The sequence below is a fragment of the Mustela putorius genome, unplaced genomic scaffold, assembly GCF_011764305.1.
Source record: "Mustela putorius furo isolate JIRA1106 unplaced genomic scaffold, ASM1176430v1.1 tig00003845_pilon_pilon_pilon, whole genome shotgun sequence".
Lineage (NCBI taxonomy): Eukaryota > Metazoa > Chordata > Mammalia > Carnivora > Mustelidae > Mustela > Mustela putorius.
In genome coordinates, this window is record NW_025421998.1 from 22,385,348 (window position 1) to 22,407,556 (window position 22,209).

A 22,209-nucleotide genomic window follows, 5' to 3' on the forward strand; every position below is an offset into this window, starting at 1 on the left:
GTTCCAGAACCAGGAAACATTGCCCGTGATTGGGGATCTTGTGGGATTTTGCCTCATATGGGCCTTTTAAGAATTCCTTCCAGCCTTAAGCATCTAGGGTTTAAAGTCTGTGAAAGAAGTCAATTTCCAATGTTCTTCCATTGACCTCGCTGTTTAAAACGCAGTCAAATATTTTTTTAAATTTTTTTAATTTATTTTTTATTTATTTTCAGCATAACAGTATTCATTATTTTCGCAGTCAAATATTAATTATCCTAGCTGGGGAAGGTGAACTCTGCTATTTAGATTTATACATTGGCTCTTTGCTGTTTTCAACAAATGCTTCTCCTTGACTACTGTTTTGCTCATGTCCATATTAAAACTATTTTGTTCCCTGAGCATACACCGAAAGGATTTTAAGGGACAGATAAATAAGGAGAGATGTGCAGGGTGTCCCTTGGAAGCCAAGCTGAGAGTAAACAAAACGGGATTAAAATATTCAATCATCCTAATCATAGAATAAGCTTTGCAAGCAGACTGCCATTTAATTTTCTCGGACTTTCCTGGGGAACCAGGCTGGATGTGACATGGAGCTAGGTGGGCACCTCTAATACAAATGAACTAATAGGAGACACATCCAGGGTGCTTAGCGTACAAGCTATCTTGAAGACATCTCTAGCCTGATCCAGAGAAAGGCAGAGAGTTCCTGGTACACAGACCATCTTTAAACGCACCTAGGAAAATGATTCTAGGATCTGTAAGATGATTAATCTCTTCATTCATATGTAAATGAGCCACGGGCTAACCATCCACAGTGAAGGCAGGAAACCAAGTGCCGAGAGGTCCTTCTAGGAGTCGGCACTTTCCAGGCTATTAATATTAGTGAAGCAACAACAGCTAAGAACTCCAGGAAAATTCACTGTTGATTTATAAAAATGTGAATCAGGTCCATCTGTTAATCCCAGGATTAGGAAATGTTTTATTCTGTAGTCAGGCCAAAAAAATATTCCAAAGACCCCTGCTTCTCTGCTAAGGGATGACAAGTCCCACCTGTGAGGTAGTAGAAGTTGGGGAATGACCATGACCTAGTCCAGATGTTATTCCTCCACTGACCCCGTAACATGACAGGGATGAGATTACCCACCTCTAAGCCAGAAGTAAGAAGCCAACGTCCAGGGGAGTCTGACTCTGGAAAAGTGAGATGGAAGTGTGGCTGGGAGGTTCACAGACAGTGGGAGAGCCATCAGAACACTCTGAATTGGGCTCAAAGACTGTGTTCACTCAGCCACTTCTTCCTGAGTCTGAAGGGGGATCTGGGGAAAGCCTGTGTGATCCATTGAAATAGGGGACACATCAGTGGCTTATTACTGAGGACTCACTCCTCTTACGGGTGGTCAAATTCTTACCTCCCTATCATTTGCTTTATGGTCTTTAGTCTTTTTTCTTCCCTGGAATAGATTAAACTCATTGCCAGCTGAGGACAACAGACAGTTCCTTTTCCGTGAAAGCAAATGGGAGAGCTCTGAGGAGAGCAGGGCTTTCTGGAAATAGCACCTGTGGCAGAGAGAAAATATTTGCTTTGCAGCCTTGTAAGTGATAAACCCACAGAGTTCTGGGACTTGGAAATTGGGTCTCACTTCATCTTCACCAACATGGGAGGCAGAAGCTGGGAAGCAGATGTTCAGAAAACATTAGAATTATGGAAAAGACTGGCGAGGGTTTTGTACACAGAGACATTCCTATAGATTGTTCTGTTTTTATCCTCTGAGAGAGAGGACACAGCATGGGAATGTGTCTTTATCTCTTTCTTTAACAGCTCAACTAACCCAGCCTCCCTGACACACGTGAGTCAAATTGCAATAAGAAGACAATGCTGTTCTTATAGGGCATCCTTTTCTTCTAGAAGATCAAAGTGCCTTATTTACATGAGTTTTTGATCTGGAATGGAAGAACCTCATTAGATCATGGTAGGAGGCTCTAAGGCAATGTGCAGTAAAAAAATGCTGACGTTTATTAATGTTTACAAGTCTTTCCACATGTGCCCCTCTCCACACCACCATTACTCTCTGAGCCACCACCGTCATTGACCCCAGGACATTGGCGGCCACTTCTAACTGCTGAGTAACATACATCCACCGTGACCGGTCTCTAGTCAGTTCTCCAGTTGGCCAACTGAGAGGCCTTGGAAAGCAAATCCACGGATGTCTGTCTTCAGCATAAAACCCATTCCAATGACTTCTCACTACCCTTAAGACCGAAATCTTTAACATGCTCATAAGACCCTGTAGAGGGGCCCCTACCACTCCCACTGGCTTCATCTCAAACCACGCTCCCGGCCTCTTTCTTCACTACCTTATTTCCACCCCTTTCAAGGTTGCATGCTCCTTCCTGCCAAAGGGCCTTTGTCTGTTTTCTTTACTCTAGACTCTCTTCAGTGTGCTTTCCAACTTTGTTAGCGCCTCCGGATCTATAACTGCTCATCACTTCTTCAGGAAAGGTTCTCTTAATGTGAAGAACAAACACTTGTAGTTGCTAATAAAATCACACTTGTGACACACACACACACCATCTCAAAAATCACAGCAAGGAGCACACAGCGATTTCTACTTTATGAAAAGTTCTCTTCCGCCTGTGTCTCATTCTGTCCCATCCCAGACGCTCCTCCTCCCCACCTCCCTCACCTTTCCGAGTCAGAAAAGCCAGGGGAAAGTTTACCTATTTTCGTGTCCTTGCAGCTGAAGTGGCTGAGGAGGAGCTGGTTGGGCAACAGGACTGTTGGGGGTGGCCGGGCTTGGCTGGGCCAGTGGACTCTGCTGGGCCATCGGGCTCTGCTTCTCTGAGCTGGGCGCCGAGGCTGGGCTGTTGAGCTCTGCCAAGGGGAACCAAAGTGGCAAATGCAATCAGGTTGGCATCTGATAAAGGGCCTCCTCAGAGACTCAAGGCTTGGTTATTTAAGTTTCCATTAGACTTTAAGATGACAGGTTAAACTTATCAATTATCCAATCAAGTTCCAATACCATTCCCAGAATTCGTGTTATGTCATTAGTTATAAGTGTTGCTAAGCAAGGTTAGAAACAGAGTCTCTTGTCATTTTGTCAGGAGGAAAGTTTCCAATAAAAAAAAAAAAAGCAATTAAAACAATGAAAATATAATCCATAGGAGTGAGCTCTAGAACATATTCTATTTTTCCAGTGTTGCCCACTGACAGAAAACATTCAAGCCACTACTTTTTGGTTGTAATGAAAAGTCCTACTGGTATTCCAAAGTTTGGATAAGGAACTTAATATAACAGAAATAAATGCTTTTCACAATGTTCTCTCTAGGTCCTTGTTAGTCTTATTGTTTAATAACTCCCTGAACTCCCTGGTTCTTCAGAAAGAAAAAAAGAGCATCAGACAGAAGAATGTTCATGAAGTTGTTCTTTGCTAAAACAGCTTCTTGGATTTTCCTCTAATAGCCTCACATGTTCAACTGAAATTATCTGTATAAATGACGTAATAGAAACAGAACAGACATATTTCAGCCTGGGGAGAATGGAAATGTGAGCCAGATTTTTAGTCAGCAATCTTGCTTAGAGTTAATTTCCATTGACTGTTTTACACGTAATGGTGTCTGCAAATAATAGGTTAAAAACACCATGGTCATTTTCTTTTCTGTTCTTTTTATTTGGTTGGCTGATGAAAGGGACGTGATCTATTCCTTTACAAGCCACTCTTCCCCTTCTCTGACAGCCCAAATTTTAAAATTTCTTCTCCCCCTGAAGGGTTTCTCAACCTCAGCACTGTTGACATTTGGGGCCAGTTATTAATGCTTTGCTGTGAGGGCTGTCCTGTGCCCTATGGGGTGATTAGCAGTGTCCTCACCCTCTACCTACCAGATGCCAGTAGTATCCCTATCCCTATAGTGACCATCAAAAATGTCTTCGAACCTTGCTGAACATTCCCCAGGGGGCAAAATCATCTCAGGAGAGAGCCAATGTTTTATACCGCAAGTCCAGTGACTGCCTGAGGCCTCAGTGTCCAATAGCCCCAAGAGGGAATCAGGAGACGGAGTAAATTAGAGGGGACCAGGGGGAGCATACCCATCCCTCTCCATGTGGGATGCTGCGACCCCCCTACCGGTGATCTCCAGGGACTGCGTTCTCCAACGTCATTAATGAGTCAGCAGCTACAAACCAGTAATGAAGTTGCTGTGTCTGGAAATGGGGACTTTATAGTGTGAATAGGCACTTAGATCCCTGTGGCCCTCAAGGCTGTGAGTTGTGATGCTCACTACTCTTCAGGCCTCAGGGGGGCGTCCTTATACAGAGAAATTCAAAAGACTAAGTGGGGAATGTAAGATTCTTAGCAGAGGCACCATTTTTCTAAATGAGCTCTCTTTATACCACAAAACTTCCTCCAGCTTTTCAGAATCAATCTGACTTTGAAGAATCCTCCGGAGCTTCACTGTGAACACAAATACTTTTTTTTCTTTTTCAGAGTTGTAACTCGATCATCTCTGTTGAATGGGTTCTGGCTTCATATCACCATAAAAAGAGTACTCCCGGGACCACAGGGGCTGATTGAATAATCCAGGGTTTTAGGATTCCCACTCATTATCTATAACGTCACACAGCTTGATCTCTGAATGAAACTGGTACGGAGAAAACAGGATCTGGGGTGCATGGGTGTGTGAATTTGTGCAAACGTGGCAATGAGAATCAACTTTGGACCCTCGGGCCCAGGCTCAGGCACTCACCCTCCTGAGGAATGATGCGGAGGGTGACGCTGAGACCCGCGTCCTTGATGAGCTTCACGATGTCTGCGTGAGGCATGTTGATGATGGACTGGCCGTTCACTGCCAAGATCCGGTCTCCTACCTTCAGTTTTGCACAACGATCTGCGGGACTCCCATCGATGATGCGTCCGATTTTATGGGGCACAGCTAGAACAATCCGCAACACAATCAGGCATCAGGGGTGTTCCCAACCCATGTTCTATCTTTGCATCCCAGCCCCACAGGAAACAACGCGATGTCAGAAGTCTTCCTTCCATCGGTACATTTGCCTCTGGAAATCATAATCATGCTTATTAAAGGCAGTTCTGTGCACACCCCTGAGATCAGCACTTCTAAAATCAGGTCTTGTGCAGCAAGGGGCCGATTCCAAACACAGGGACCCGGGGTTCTCACGCTTCCGAGCATCACAATTACTCGAAAATTAAAAATACAGCCTGTTGGGCCAGACCCCAGCCTTGTCCATCAGAATGTCCAGGCAGCAGGCTCATGAATTTTTAGATAGATCCTCAAGACATTCCACTACATGCAAAACATCGAGAACCACAGGCATAAATTGCTGTGAGCTCATACCATAGAGACCATAATCCACAGTTTCAGAAAGGTACAATAAATGCTAAGAATTTAATTTTTACCCTTTTCCATTTTACTGACAGGAGAAAACAGGGAAGGAAAGATATCTATATTAATGTGGGATGTTGTGGATGAAGATGCTATGCTCAGTCTCCCATCAGTTACTAAGTTTCAGTTTCAAGGCTGATGCAATTTTCAAATCTTACCTCTTCTGATTTAATCGATTAAGTAGTGTTGAGATCTTGCTACTATCTGATGCATAATATATTTCATCAAAACTAAGATGTCATTACAACATGCTTTCGTTTTAGGGAAAGAGAAAGAGGGAGGGAAGGAAGAAAGAAAAATGCCATTATGACACACGTTTGTTTTAGGGGAAGAGAGAATGAGAATGAGAATGAGAGAGAAAGAGAGAGGAAGAAAGAAAGAAGGGAGGGCAGAAGGGAAAGAGGGAGGAAGGATCCGACTCTTCTGATTAAACAAGGATACTCCGTGGACTGTAAGAGGCTATATAAGTTTTTTTAGATATTAAAATAAGAAAATGTGCACTGTATTGATCAAAGAGGGCATATGTCTCTTTAAAACAATGAAAAGTTATGTTAATTAATTAATTTATTTATTTATTTCTGTAGGGGCAGCCAGGTACAAGAGGATAAAGATTCTTTAGCAGGCTGACTTCTATCCACTGTAAATGTGGGAGCGCCTATGAGGATACCTATTTCTGGAGTCAGATAGCGATGGCACACAGAGTCCCTTTAACCGCTCCCCTGCCCCAAGGAGGTTACAATCTAGAATCCCACTCCTTTTCCTTTCTCCCTTTTAGACAGGGATTCCAAGCTAGGAAATCGCCTGTCAGTGTGACTCTGTGTTGTTGCTCTCCCCGTGGACGTCAGGTCCCCATCTATCTGCGGAAAGTGGCAGAGACACTCACGATTTGTTATGCTCTCGGAATGTCTGTTCCCTGAACTCTCAATCTTACGTCCGTGGTACAGCAAAAAGGCAGAACATCTGCTAATAACCACGGCAAGGAAGGACAATCAGTGAGTTAATGACCCAGGGCCTTGATCATATTTCCACTGTGAAAAGTTATAGACCACATAAGAAAACACTGGCTGAGTCCGTGATTCTGAAGTCAATGCGTCGTGTTGGAAGCTCAAACACCTTTTTATTTACCACAGACACTGATGGCTCTAATTAAGAACATCTTACTTAAAGCATACTAAAGATCATCTTAAGCTCTCGGGACAAGGTACTTCTCAAGCAGAAATGTAATAAGAACACATTCATTTACTTATTAAAAAAAATAAGGTATTGTGGGGCATCTGGGTGGCTCAGTCATTAAGCGTTTGCCTTTGGCTCGGGCTCGAGGGTCCTTGGTTCGATCCCTGCATCAGGCTCCCTGCTCATTGGGAGGTCTGCCTCTCCCTCTCCCACTCCCCCCACTTGTGTTCTCTCTCTAGCTGCCCCTCTCTCTGTCAAATAAAGAAATAAAATCTTAAAAAAAATAAGTTATTGCAAATTGCTTGGTCTTCTGCCAAAACGAGAGTGAACAATTCGTTCCCGTTTTTGTCCCCTTCCAGTACGGTACTCCCCTGAACCATGAATACATGTCTCCCTGGTTTCCAACATATCTATTGTTCTCTCTCATGTGATCCTTGGAAAGTTACTGGATCTCCCTGATTCGTTTTTCAACAGGAAAATTGGGATAATAATACCACTGACTTCACAGGATGGCTTTGCGACTCAACTGAGTTGTCCCACGTAAAGTGACTAGGACAGTGCCTGGTATAAGAACTGATCTGCAAGCTTTCACTTTTCCTTCATTCTTTTTATTACTATTATATTTTAATGGCTCTGATATCACTATTGATATGTGCGAGTGCTTCTGTGTAGGTAGCAGCTTGAATACTTCCACGTGTGGTAAACCCATCCTATCACTAAAACTAAAGAAATGCTTCACTTATGACACAACAGTGTCTCCTAAGAATCACCACAGGAAAACAGCTTTATCTGGGAAGGAGAGGTGTGTTTGGGAGATTATCTACAGATTTCAGATGAGGGCAAGCGTCTGGTTTGTTTTTCTCTGGTTTTCCAAAAAAGATGTTGCGCATCTCTATAGGAAAACACCAGCTTATAAGTAAGAGTTTATTATTCAAAGGGAAATCAGTGTAATACAGATGTCCTCATTACCTGCTTTGAGCCTTACACACACACACACACACTCACACAAAATTATGACTACATTAAAATATATATCATTTTATCCTTAACAAATCATGGGAGATAGCCGATGGCATGACTCCCACATATTTAGAGTGGAAGAAACTGAAGTACAGTCACCAGCAATTGGCCCAAGGTCACAGAGTCCAACCACGATTTAGAATCCCAGTCTGTCAGATTCCACAGGCTTTGCTCTCCACACCGTGTCTCTTGACATCGTGGTCTCTTCTCCCCATGCAAGCATTTGCTGCATGAGCCCCCGGGACTTGTGTTTGGGGAGTGAGGCCTGCCTCGAAGCAGGGAATCCTCAACACTTCAGCAGTGGCCCTCATTCAGGGGAGAGTGGGAGGTGGAAATTTGGCCTGAAGCTGGTTCTTTGTGGCTGCTGTCTTTTGACGGGCAGGACATGAGGAGAAAGGGAGAGGAGCGGAGAGGCAGGAAGCAAGCGGGAGGAGAGGAGGGGCGGGGAAACTGGACAGTTCCTCAGATCCCTTCTACTTGGGACTTCACATCATGGTGTGATTTGAAGTCATTTCTTTGGGCATTAGAAATGCATTTGAAATGAAATTTAAAAATACACTTTAAAACACATACAGCTGGTATTTGGATGATTTGCTATTTTGAATTATTCATGCCTCTAACTTCCCTCCATTACTGTGGATCATTTAGAATCTACTGGGCAAAAAACCCCAAATGTTTCAAAACATAGATTTCACACACACACGTGTATGCGCGCGCACACACACACACACACACACATACATACACATTTTACGAGCTCAATAACAATAAAAACAAAAACAATAAGTTATCATTTGTTAATTTCCAGGCACTGTGCTAAGCACTTATTTTAAATCTTATAGCAACAGTATGATGTACCTATAAAGTAAAATAATCATGCTTATTTTTTTGTCAAGAAAACAAAGAAGTATCAAAGCCAGATTTCAAATCTATGCCTGTGGCTTCAAACTTTCAGGTTACTCTCTCCTTTTTTTGATCTATGCCAGGTTGGAAGCAATTTGAATTATGAGGACTGAGGGAATGACTGGTAAGATTTAGCTTAGGAAAGCGTGCTGCTTGAGATTTTTGAGAGGAAAGTTTCATTGTAACCGGATTTATTTGCTTATGATGATAACTCTTAGTTTCAAGGCCATTTTCACTTTACCATGGCAGGTAGAATAATAACTAAACTAAAATAATAAAAACTAAAATGAAATAATGAAAACTGAAATCAGTCCTACGGTAGCCACTTAGAATGACTGAGTGGCTTACATAAAATTTGACTGAGTACACAATTTAAAAAGGTCTGCCCATAATTGCAAGTATCTGACATAGTTTCGTTCAAATTGTTTTCTATTGGCATTTACTTTAATAAAAACAGTGCTTGAAACTCTTGGCAGCTGAAGACAGCTTCACTTTTCCCTTACCAGCATTTTCCCTACATGTGTAAGTACACTGATCGTTGATGTACAACAAATCATTGACAAAGGGTGTGCTCGCAGAGGATTCTCTCTGAAAACAAGATGCAGTTCCATTTGCTCAGTTATAAGGTCTACAGAACTTATGACCCGAGTGCTTTCTGTGCATTGCTAATGGAATTACAGAGCATGGAAGAGGCCCTGACCTTGGTTTCTATTATTGGGATGAATGGTACTTGTTAATTCTCTGGGAATTGATGACTAAGGTAACTGTCGGAGCACAGTCCATTTAGACAGCATGCCTTCCAGACATCATCTGTCAGGCGGCAACATAAATCAAGCCTTTGAACCAGTCTTCTTGACAGTGTGCTAAGGATACACAGATATTTGGGAGAAGTTGCAATATGTCATGTGGCTTTGAACATACTGACATTTGGGAAGGAGACAATGTGCCACGACTTAGAAATTTCCCCTTTAACTGCAAATCACATAAAGTATGGGAAAAGAAACTCATCTTTTTTTTTTTTTTTATTTCTTTGTGGGTAAAACACTATGGTACATGTATGTTTTATATTAAAAAATTTTATATTTTTGATTTTATATTTTCCTGTAGATGAACAGTTTGGCCCTACTCAACCACAGCACTGTTGTTTTAGGGCTGTTCAGAGACAGTCAATGGATTGGATGCTAAGTTTGTTCAAAAGGTCTGGAGTCTCTGGGTCTTTGGTCACAGTAGTAGAGGATACAGTGGTCCTCTCTTTTTGCAGCTGGCTTTTCTTCTGGGACTTTTGTATGGTTTATCCAGGCTCCTTCAACCATTGGCTAACCAATGAATTCTTGAGTTTTACCTTGGGTTTATTCCCATAAAGAAGATGAGACTGTTGCCTGGATGACTTTTCTTGCTTCTGGATTTTTCCTGAAACTTTTGGTGATGGTTTCTTCTTGAAATTCTCAGCTGCATCTGAGGGAAGGACCTCCCCCCTCCCCCCTCCATGTTTCTTTGTTGTTTTTTATGTATTATATTTCAGAGAAGGAAAACCCATGACTTAAATTTATATTTAATTACCTCCTTGTTCATCGATCCACAAAGTGGAATTGTAGACGGAGTTGGAGGAAAGCACTAGATACTGAAAGTGGATTCTGCATCAATCACGTCAAACTTACAAGCAAGAAGTTTCTGAAATGAGTGTGACGAAAGTAAATACTTCAAAGGCAATCAATAGCATAAACTCTTATTGGCTCACAATTCCATTAATTTGTGAAGGTTATACATGTCATTAGCTTAAAGAGGCAGGGAAGGTTAGTCTGGGTTTAAAATCTATGACCTGATAGGAAAAGAAGTGTGTGTGCATGTGTGTGTGTGTGTGTATGTTTGTGTGTATGTGTGTTCAATTGGAAGATTCCAGTTGCTTTTCTTAAAATAATCTGTGACGATGACTTACGGACTAGTTTCAGAACTGTGGGTTAGGACAAGAGGATCAGTTACTCCATTGAATACACATTTCTGTAGGGCACCATCTTATTAACAGGTCCAGGCCTTGGTGCAGTGTGGAAGAGAGAAACAAAACAACACATGGTATCTGGTCTCAAAAGCTCACAACCTAGTTGGGGAGATTCATATAAAAATACAACAAAAGTAGCAATTCCATGGTAAAGGTAACAGGAGACAAGAGTAGAGAAGAGGTGTGAATTATTGAGTCCACGTGTGGACTCAAAGTGATAAGGAAAAAGAAGGGTCATTCTAGAGAACAGGACACGTAGTGTCCAAGACTAAATGGCAGTTCTCAGTGAAAAACTCATGGTGGCACACAGGGACCTATCATATCAATGGAAGAAGAAGAGAGGAAATGCTTTGAACGTGGGATCCCTCCTGCCTTCACAATTCTTGTTTCCCTCCCTGAGATCCCTGATATGATGCCTTTAGCCAGCTCCTCTAGATGGACCCTGGACACACAGACACAGAAGAGCATAGAGCAAGGGTTCCTGTCACTTTAACCCATGGTGCAGAATCCTGTTCTCCTGCCTTCAGAAACCTGAGCTGAGTATTAATTCCTTATTTCTATATCTCCTTCTTAGGAATCTTGGATAAGCGTGTTCTCTTGTGACACATCCATTCAGTTAGATGTTGTCCCTTCCTGGAATGTGACAGAGTGTCCTTCAAAAGAGTGTTTCTTGGTCATCAAGAGGTGAAGATGTGGCAAAAATATGTATTTGATATTTTTTAAAAAACTGGCAGTAAAATTAAGAAAAAGCTGACTTGTTTTCCCCCTCAAAGTCTGTGAAATTTGATTTCCAGAAATGAAAACGTCTTCCCTGACATTCATAGCCAACTGAGCTGCAAGACCCCCAAATCGAGCAGCTGGTGTTTAAAGTACTACATATTCCCAAAGTGCACTCCCCACCCCCCCAGCCCCCGGACCATTAGTCATTCTCTTGTGGTTGAACAGTTTAGTTACCCTGTAGTTGGTAACAAGCAGATGGTCAGATGGGAGAATGGGAAGGGAAGCCCATCACTGGCAATTTGGAAGCCCAGCCAAACTCAGGTTTCCGAGGGCAGAAAGCACCATGTAGAAAGTATTAACTACATGGCTGGAAAGCAAGAAACACTTGTCAGCTGTATCTTGCCCCTCTATGTTTTTATTTTGCACCAATTAAAAAAAAAATCCCTTAGCCAAGTACCGAGAATGGATTGGTAATCTAAAGAAAATTGCATTGCTTTAGGAATTGTAATTAGCTGTAACCTGATGGGTCATATTGCACTGGGCCCTGAAAATTACATGGTTGATCTTATATAGATACAACCATAATTTATTCCCTCCTATACCACTCTGTTGTTTTTGTGTCTTTGGTGGATGATATAAATGAAAACATGTTATAGTCACCAAGGAAAATTATCACAAAGGTGGGTGGTAGGGAAGGAGAAAAATAATCCGTTTTTCTTGTGGCTTCATTTTTTTATCCCCATGCACATCACTAGTAGAGGTAGTCCAGATCATTTTTAAGTATATTGAAGATCCTTAATTTCGCACATACTGACTCAAGAATGCTAAATATGACCTTAATTCTGTTGTGGACATTATGTAATTCATCACTCTTTATTGAGTCATCTACAAAGCAAATGTTCTTCTTTATCTGTCTTTAAACAGACTTTAATATATACCACCCTCTTTCAAGGAATTTATGTGTTTTTGATGAATGTCCTTCATAACCTGACAGTGTCTAGACATTAGAATGGCAGGAACCAAAGAAACTTCAGAATAGTTGTGATTCTCAAGTCTGTCACTGGCCAGGAGGGTAAGTGTGTGAGAGAATGAGGGGCTGAACAGACAGAATGGAAAAACAGTTCTACTTCTAGATACTTAAGACTTTATCTTCTGTGGAGGTCTTCTCATTTCATGGTATATCCTACAGACTCAATTTTTACCTTGCTAATAGGTAGCTGGGACATTCTTTTTGGCCTATTTTGGTCTGAAAGTTACTGTCAAAAATTTGATCTCCTAAGTCAAATATCAACCCTATCAGCACTTTTTCGCAACCCCCCCCCAAAAAAAAACCTGATAAAGAAATACATTTCCGTTACTTAGTAAACATCAGGAACCCAGGATTCTCTAGTCAAGGAGTAGATGGAAAAAGTTCTATATTGTTCACCTTGAGTGATTTTCAAGAGTAAAATTGTATAGCTTTTAGCAAGTTTTGCTTACAAATAACCAAACGGCAACCTGATTCAGTAATAATAGAAAAAAGTTGAGAGAGTTACTAATATTAAAATATGATAAAAGGTCTCTTCCCTGCCAAGCAGGAAAAAACAAGTTGTTTTACTCCTTTATGAAAACAGTCACAATGTTGGCTGTTTTCTCAGAACTACCACATGGTGGTAATACACCCCCCATCCCAAACAAGCAAATCTACCTTTAAAAGGGTTAGGTGCTAGCTTTATGACAAACTGAGTTCCGGGATAAGGAGGTTCCTTTTTATTTACAATTTAATTGCAGGAGCCTTATCCAATCATTACTAGACAATACTGGATTAGTCTATAAAATGAGAAAATCATATAAAAATTTCAAAACTTACATCATGATGTAAAAGGGACAAAGTAAACAGTAAATAACTGTTTCCTAGTAGTTGGAAACCTCTTCTAATGACAACAATTTAATTCAAGTAATTCATGCACAAATTAAAAGACAACCAAAAATAAAATGTTTGTAAGCAAAAAACCTTAGTCTCCTGCCCCAATCCTCTAACGTCACTTCTAATGACCCAAAGGCAAACATTTAAAGTCTGTTAGCTCTTTCTTCTTCATATTTCTAAATTATAGTCTCATACTATAGGCTACTTCTTAATTTGTCAACTAGAGCCAAATCTATTGACTTCCTATTGTGATAGAGGCTTTGGCACTCTTACTCTGCAACCCACCTCCTCTCCTCATCCCAATATAGTTTTTTCTTTTTTTAAAGATTTTATTATTATTATTATTTTTTTAGTTATTTGACAGAGACAGAGAGATCACAAGTAGGCAGAGAGGCAGGAAGAGATAGAGGGGGAAGCAGGCTCCCTGCTGAGCAGAGAGCCCCATGTGGGGCTCGATCCCAGGACCCTGAGACCATGACCTGAGGCGAAGGCAGTGGCTTATCCCGCTGAACCATCCAGGCGCCCCCCCCCAATATAGTTTTATCACTAGTGTAGTTAAACCAGTTCTCACTGTTTTGTAGTCTTACTATGTAACTATTGCTCACTGTAGTGTTTTGTGGTTCCATTTCTTTTCCTACACAATTTTCCTCCCTCCCACCCTGAATCACATTTCTGATTGTGTCCTTGCTCCCCCCATGTCTACAATATGCTGACTGTTTCCTGTTTCCCCCAAAGCTGCTCAAGCCATGGTGAGTTGAGGACGGGGTGGGGGAGCGACCTCCCTCCCTTGGGTAGGTCGGTTTCTCTCAAGTTCTGCTGCTCAGTGATATTCAAGGTATTCCTGTAGCCCTCCAATGTGGGATGTACGCTTCTGTAACCCCTGGGAACACTTTTTGGATTCACTCTCTCAATTTGCTTGAGTACATCCTACAGTATCTTCCTAAGAAAATGAGAAAACATGCAGGGGAGAAAATAATTTGTCAGTATTTAATGTTTGAAAATGTCTTCACTTTTACCTTCTCTTTTGACTGAATTCTAACTAAATTCTAGATTATATGAAATTACAGATTTGAAAAAATCAATTTTCCTCAGAATTACAGGTATTATTCCTCTGTTCTCTAGTATCCAGCATTGCTACTAAGAAGTCTGAATCCATTAGGATTTTTGTTTCCTGTATGTGATCTTTTTATTTCCCCTTTTCCTTTTGGAAATGTTAAAGGTTGTCTCTGTATTTTGGGGGGTTCTAAAGTTTCACAACGATGCATCGTGCTGTAGTTCACTCCAGTCCGGAGGATTGTTCCTTTCAGTTTTGATTTTGGGAACTTTCATTATAGTACTTATTATTATTATTTTTTAAAGATTTTATTTGTCTATCTATCAGAGAATGAGAGAGCACGTACAAGCAATGAGAGTGGCAGGCAGAGGGAGAATCAGTCTCCTGGCTAAGCAAAGGAGCCTGACGTGGGGCTCAATCCCAGGACCCTGGGATCATGACCTGAGCTGAAGGCAGATACTTAACCAGTGAGCCACCCAGGCAGCCCTCATTATGTGTTTCTTTGATAACTTTCATTATGTTTCTCTGCTCTCTCTTTCTGAAACTCTTATTGGCTAGATATTAGTTTCCTGGGTTGATCTGTCATTTATCACTTCTCTCATACTTTATCTTTCTCTTTGTCCTACTCCTGTGTGACTTCCTTTACTCTTCTATCAATCCTTCTACTGAATTTTTCATTTCAGCTACGATATTTTCAATTTCTAAGAATTCTTTCTTGAATCATAGTATTCTTTTTTATAGTATTCAATTTTATTACAAAATAAAAAATCATAAGGTAGTAATATCTTCTCATATCTATGTATATAAGCGAGATGGTTTTGAAGCTTTCTTTTGTGCCCTTGATTATCTCCATTTCTTCTAGTATTCTTTCATCATTGTTTCTTTGCTTGGTTGTTTTCTACTTTAAAAATGAGCATTTCACATTTGGTGGTCATGGTAGTTGTGTTCCATTCTATCCTGAGCTTTTTAAGTTCTGAGTTGCTGAACTTCTAAAGAAATGAGAAGATCTGTGTGATCCATTTCTCTTTTTGGTTTCCTCTGTCCTGCAAAATGAGTTGCCACATTTTTGTCTTTATTTTTTTTTAAGATTTTATTTATTTATTTGACAGAGAGAGATCACAAGTAGGCAGAGAGGCAGGCAGAGAGAGAGGGGGAAGCAGGCTCCCTGCTAAGCAGAGAGCCTGATGTGGGGCTCCATCCCAGGACCTTGGGACCATGACCTGAGCCAAAGGCAGGGGCTTAACCCACTGAGCCACCCAAGCGCCCCCACATTTTTGTCTTTAAAATATCTTCCTCACTCATGCTCATTGCTTTCTTCTTCATTTACTTCCATTTGTTTGGTGTCTGAGCAACAGGAGGGGATAAGCATGTTCTCATTTTACCACCACTAATTAGAAACTGGAAATATCTTTCATAAATTTAAATCAGTGGTTGCAATCAGAATTTTAGTATACCAGTTAGAGATTTGGAATCTATTTGGAAAATAAAAAATATCAATAATTTATGTACTCAAACTTTAAAAGTGCTATTGTCTTCAGTAGTCCTGACAGGTAAAAATATTTAAAAAACCCCAACTGTTTCTTTTTAAGAGTTGAGAAAATGTCATAAAATTGAATTTCATCAATCCCAGGTATTGGGTTAAAAATGTTCAATAAAACCACACTTTTTTCCCCTTCTGTATCTTTTGACTGCCTTTTGAGACTTCACACCCATCAATGTACTTGGCTTTCAGTGATTTCTCAGCAGGCCCAGTAGAAATGGTTGATAGTTACAAGCAGGTGTTGCTGACAAGTCATGTTTCTCATTTTTACAGATGCAGTGTATTCTATCTCTGCCATCTCTTTTTTCCTTTTATAGCTTCTGAAATTGTGTTTTGTAAAAAGTCACTTGGCTATCTTCACACAGTTTCCCTGTTACAATAGGTAAATGTCAAAAGCAATCAGGTACAGTATCAGCTTTTCATTGTATTCCCCTAAGCCCTCTGGTAGATAATAACTTCTCGCAATATTTTCTTAATGTAAACGGAAACAGATACTAACCCAGGCAAATGATCCCTCCTGAGCCAGCTGTCCTTTTCAATATGTTATCCAGAAGATTACATGAATATTTATGGGGTCTTCAGTTTCCCACAGAAGCCAAAGTTCCATGAATGGGGTATTTCGTGTTTTAACTGGAAATAATGCAATTTTGCAGGACTGGATAAAACTAAATATGAAACGACCCTTAAGTCTTGTGGTCAGGAATGAGGAGATTTTGATCACATATAAATTTCGAAAACAACTGTGTGACCTGTGAGTGGCCAAGTAAATCACGTCAGACTTCCCTTATTTGAAAAGGAGGCTATCTCTCACAATTTTTCTTTCGTAGCCTTCTCTTTCTTCTCCCAACACTGCACATTTTAACTTCATTTAGATTTCTGCTTATGTGCCTTTCTCTCACCCCTTGCATTTAAAGCTTAGTGACTCTATGTGTTTTCAGTTTTACTAAGTAGACATATGTCTCCATAATTAATTTCACCTGAGATCATCATCATAAAATGATTTTTATTACCCTAACATGAGAAATGAGTGAGAAATGAAAAACGGAAGGCAAAAGAGCCTGAAAATGTATTTTGTTGCCCACAGCGAAATACCAATTACACGCTAGAGGGAAGTGACTGGGAGTGACAAAGCGCATCACGGAAGATGGAAGGAAGGCCCCAAAATACATGTGGAAAGCCCCGCGACATCCTTAGTCCTTAGGGAAGAAATGCAAATGCAAACCAAAATGAGACATCGCTACACACCTACTGGAATGGCTAAAATTCAAACCACAACGATGACGAGAAAGCCTGGAAAGAAATCCTCACATGGGATGTAGACCATCTGGAACCCTTATAAGCGGGGAATACAAAATGGTACCCCAGTTTGGAAACCAACTGAACCAGCAACCCTGTTCTGACATACTTACTCAAGTGAAAATTCTTTCCCAGCTAAAACTTAAATGAAAAGTTTCATAGCTGTTTTATTCACAATCACCCAAACAGTAAAGAGTGTGAATGGCTTCAACGAGGGAATGGATGACGAGACCACGGTGCATCCGCAAAGCGGAGGACTCTCACCATGGCGGACCTGTGAAGCAAAATGGATGAATATAAAGCGGAAGAAGCCAGACTGCAAAGGCCAGGCACTGCGTGATTCCATTTTTATGGGAATAGGCAAAACTAGAACGGAAAACAAATCTGTGGTGGTTGGGGGTCAGGAGTGGATGGAGGGACTGACTTCACTGTGGCAGTAGTTATAGAACTAAATGCATTTGTCAAGACTTACAGCTGATAGCCTAAAAGGGATGTCACTTATGATATATGATTAAACCTTCAAAGTGGGAGAAAGAGTGAAAAGCAGGGAGAGATCAAGAGAAGATTTGGGATGGAAATGAACAGAAGGAAGTAAAAAAGGAGTGTGTCAAGTAAGTAGGAGGCAGGAGGTAGGGAGGGGAGAGTGGGGTGTCTAGGAAGCCTTCAGAGGGGAAACCCTGCCTCGTCTTTGTTTTAATGATGAATTGGACTTCTCCAGGGGGGTGAGGATGGAGAGGGCATCGAAGTCACAGGCCACGTGACTTGGCAAAGGCACTAATGTGTTCATTAGCAGAGTCTGTACTGTGGGTGTGAGAGTGCAACAAGCACACACGGGGAGACGGGATCAAGGTAGGAGGAGACAAACAGTGGAAGGCTTATTGGTTGTGCCAGGGGCTGGGAATTGATTTTCACAGCCACATGAGAAGCCACTAATGGATCAGGAAAGATAAGTGATATTATCAGACTAGTTGTTGTAGACAGAGCGCCATGGTAACATGTGAGGGGTGGCGAGGATGGTGGTGAGAAGGCTGGAGGCAGGGAGGGCACCTAGAGGCTCCTACTGTGCTCCAGCGCAGGGCTGCAATGTTTGATTTGCTGTCCGACGTGTGGCCACTATTTAAATTAATGGAAATGAAAGGCAATTAAAAATTTTATTCCTTGGGGCATCTGGGTGGCTCAGCCTCTGCCTTCAGCTCGGGTCATGATCCCAGGGTCCTAGGATCGAGCCCCACATCGGGTTCTCTGCTCAGCAGGGAGCCTGCTTCCTCCTCTCTCTCTGTCTGCCTCTCTACTTGTGATCTCAGTCAAATAAATAAATAAAAAATCTTAAAAAAACTTTTTTTATTCCTCAGTCAAGGTAACCTTATTTCAAGTGCCCCGGAGCCACATGTGACTAGTGGCTGCAGTACTGGGTAGGGCAGCACAGAACACCGCCATCATCAACAGAAGTTCTACTGCACTGTGCTGATCTAGAACCTCTACTAAGGCTAATGTAATGGCAGCCAAGATGGCCTGATGGATCTAAGTTTTATATCTGGAAAGAATTTTTGGGTAAGAGCTTGCCTTAGTCTTGCAACAGTAGATATGCAGTCGTGTATAAATCTGGCTAAGATCAGCTCAGGTACCTGGAGGCCTGCTTTAAATCTTGTGATCTGATACTCTGATTGGAATTGTGAGCTCCACCTGTCAGTCTTCTGTTGGCCCCTTAGCGCCAGGGAAGGTCAGTATCAGTGGCTAATGAGATGCTATAGACTAGATATTTGTGTTCTCCCCATATTTATCGGTTGAAACTTAATCCCCAAAGAGATGCTCTTTGGAGGTGGGACCTTGGGAGGTGATCAGGTAGAAGCAGAGTCCTCCCTTATGAAAGGGATCCCAGAGAGTTCCCTGGCCCCCCTTCTGCCATGTGAGATCACCACGAGAAGATGCTTATGAACCAGGAAGCTGGTCTTCACCAGATAGCAGATCTGCGGGACCTTGATATTGAACTTCTAGTCTCCAGAATATGAGAAATAAATTTCTATTGTTCTGTTGTCTAGGCCACCCGACTGTGGTATTCTGTTATAAAACACTCGGCAACCAGGTTTTATTGTATTTTAATTTCATCAAGTACCTACAAGAATATGAGCTGTTTTTCATCTTGCTGTTCATCTAGCAATTCTATAACATATTCGAATGAAGATTGCTAAGTTGGACTATTCTTCTACCTCATGTTATCTCAATTGCTCTGTGTCAGAGAACCAAAAGGGACCATCTTTTAAATGATGTGCTCTTCCTTGTTTCCTAAAAGACCTCATGACAAATCCATACATATACACTTTATGATGAACAGTCTCTGAACATAAGGTTTTGGTTCTACCCTCAAAAGCAGATGGGTTTCTTTGGTTGCTCAACATCTGGGCAGATTTGTGGAGCAAACCCTATAGAAATAGGATCTGGGAGAGGTCACCCTGGCAAATGAAAATGCCAGTAGCAGGCCCCACTGTTTAGTTAATTTTCTTTTTAACACTATACACCTTAGGAATGCCTAGTGATCATTACCCAGAAGAGACTGACTAAGCTCTAGAAGTGTTTCCAAGAAAACATTTGGGAAGAAACTCAGCTTACAGAGCAAAATCATGGGTGGTCAAAATGAATAAATAAAAAGCTTCCACCAGGATTTGGTGTGACTCAAAATAGTTTGGGGACAGGTACCCCCTAAGTCCTTGGTCAAAGCTGGGGCTCAAAAAAGAAATACTATTCATCCCATTCTGAGTGGGAAAAATATCCATTTATAACACTCTTTCCATATAGCTGAAAAATGGTGATAAGTAACAATCCTGTGTTCACTTAACAACATGCTTTTAAATTGATTGCATATGTGGAAATAGCTTTTCTTAATGGGTTGACTGTTGGGAAAAAAAGAAGAAAAATAAGATTACAGAGAATTTAATTTAAGGGGGACTTGAATATGTTATTAAGAGAGTATGCTTCTACAGAAGTGACCTGTGGGCTTAGAATTCATTTGAACCCCGTGGGGAGTGATGGACATTTTGCACCGGTGAAGGGTAATCTGGTTCCTTAAGTCTGGGCTCTCTTTGTCGTTACCATCTCCCTGTACTAGTTAGTGAATAATAAGGAGGTGCAGGATGTAAGCCCTGAAGAAACAGCTCCTGATCACCCATTTGCCCCACTTTTAAGACAACCAAGGAGCTGAAGGTAAGAAGACATTCACCCCATGCACCTTCTGCTGCTGCCTAGAGAGTCTCTGAACACAATAACAAAATCTCTCCTGAAAAGTTATTCCCGGTGGGGAAAACTTACGATTTATAAGCTCTAGTCAAATAATAAGAAAAATCAGTCTAGAATTTAAAAAGAAATGCTCTGTGAGCACTCAGATTTTTTGATAGGTTACACTGCTCTTCTTTTTGAAAACAGAAAAGAATGATGGTGTTTCTCTGTGGACTTACTCTTACAATTAAATGATCTGGTTTGAGCTGGGTCTGATCCTCTCAAGAAGCAACGTGATTGAGAAGTTGTTCAGTTGGAACTGGAATGGGTTGCTTTGTTAATGACCATTGTGAAACGAGTAACTAATTTGAAGGAATGCTTTTTTCCAAGGAGCTTGGGATGCCATCCAAACCCTCCTGCTTAAGGACAATATAATTATCGCCGAGGTGGTGTTCACACAGATGGATGGCGATTCCAGGAACAGCCAGGGCCAGGATGAGGTAAATCAGAGAGCATGCTGAGGCCACAGCCTGGCCCTTCAGAGGACAAAGGCTTTGCAAACCAGAGGCTTGAGACTAGAGGGGCTGCCCAGAGACACAGAGATGGGTCCCGTGAGCCTGATTTCTTAGAGGGCTCTTGCATCTAAGACTTCACCAGGCTCTGAGCTGGCTGTTCCATCATTCACTCAGGCTGAGAACAATTGAGGAGAAATATGTACTCTGGGACATTGTTTCAGTTCTGCTTTCTTAGAGTGCAATTTCTCGTGCTGGGCAAGGACCAGCTTACACACAATTCCTCTGCTAAGGGTTCTTTTGCTGCTCTGCCCATTCTCAGAAATACTTCTTACTACCTTGGAGGGACAGGACAGCTATAGTTAGGCACAGGGAAAGTGAGAGAAGAGTACATTCTCCCTTTTACTTTCATGAGGACAGCGCTGGACCGTTACAGGAGGATCCAATCCAACCCCTCCAACATAAATTATGGGACAAATCCGTGAACCTCATGCTACCAGGAACTGTAAGAGAATCAAAGAAATGTCACCATTTCCTGCCCTTAAGGAGCTTATAATCTGTTTAGGGGAAGCAAACCACGAACACATGCAAAGTAAAAATGACAATAATAGACAGTAACCACAGCATAATAACAGAAGGGAAGTCAAGAAGCAGTCAACAATTTAAGAGTTTACAGACAAGAATTCCATGTAAGAATTAGAGAAAACATTTCAGGGAGAAGGGGAAGAGGTCAGGCAGAGTCTTAGTAAGAGATTCAGAGTTTTTCGAGCTGCTTGTGAGAGATGCTTACTTTCTGGGCAGTAGACTGCCTCATATGGTTATGGTGAAAATTAAACACAATGTAAGAGTCTTAGCGTGGTGCCTGGGAGAGAGCTTGGTAAAACCTATTATTGGAGAGGAGGAGCCATTCCAAGTGGTAGCCGGCAAAACACGGGCACTGGGACAAAGCAAAAGTTGTCTTTTAGGGGTGAAGTAACCAACCCAGCATTAATGGACTGGAATTGCGAGAAGCCTTTGGTAAAAAGTGGCTGTTCCACGTTATCTAGGGTCTTGGATATAAGAGCAGTGTGTTTACACTTTACCCTGTAGGTATTTCTTTTTTTATTTTATTTTATTCATTTGACAGACAGAGATCACAAGTAGGCAGAGAGGCAGGTGGAAAGAGAGGAAGGGAAGCAGGTTTCCTGATGAGAAGAAAGCCCAATGCGGGGTTCAATCCCAGGACCCTGGGATCATGACCTGACCCGAAAGCAGAGGCTTAACCCACTGAGCCACCCAGGCACCCTGTAGGTATTTCTTTTTAAAAAGATTTTATTTATTTATTGATTTGAGAGCGCGGGGGAGAAAGAGAGAGAGGAAGAGGGAGAGTGTGTGTGCAAGAGCATGTGCACATGTGGGGGGAGGGGCAGAAGGAGGGGGAAACAGACTACCCACTGGGTAGGGAGCCTGCAATCATAACCTGAGCTGAAGTCAGATGCTTAATGGACTGAATGCCCAGGCGCCCCT

The 22,209-nt window shown here is 41.6% G+C and overlaps 1 protein-coding gene across 5 annotated transcripts in view; it reads right to left on the minus strand.

Moving 5' to 3' along the window:
- Positions 1 to 22,209, minus strand: part of MAGI2 (membrane associated guanylate kinase, WW and PDZ domain containing 2) — a 1,343,119-nt gene that overhangs the window by 119,577 nt on the left and 1,201,333 nt on the right. For all 5 annotated transcript variants that reach the window (XM_045089715.1, XM_045089714.1, XM_045089718.1 and 2 more), the window contains 2 exons: positions 4,717 to 4,902; positions 2,695 to 2,848 (listed from right to left, as the gene is read on the minus strand). In XM_045089715.1, coding sequence (XP_044945650.1) covers positions 2,695 to 2,848; positions 4,717 to 4,902 — 340 coding nt within the window. The remainder of the gene's footprint in view (positions 1 to 2,694; positions 2,849 to 4,716; positions 4,903 to 22,209) is intronic.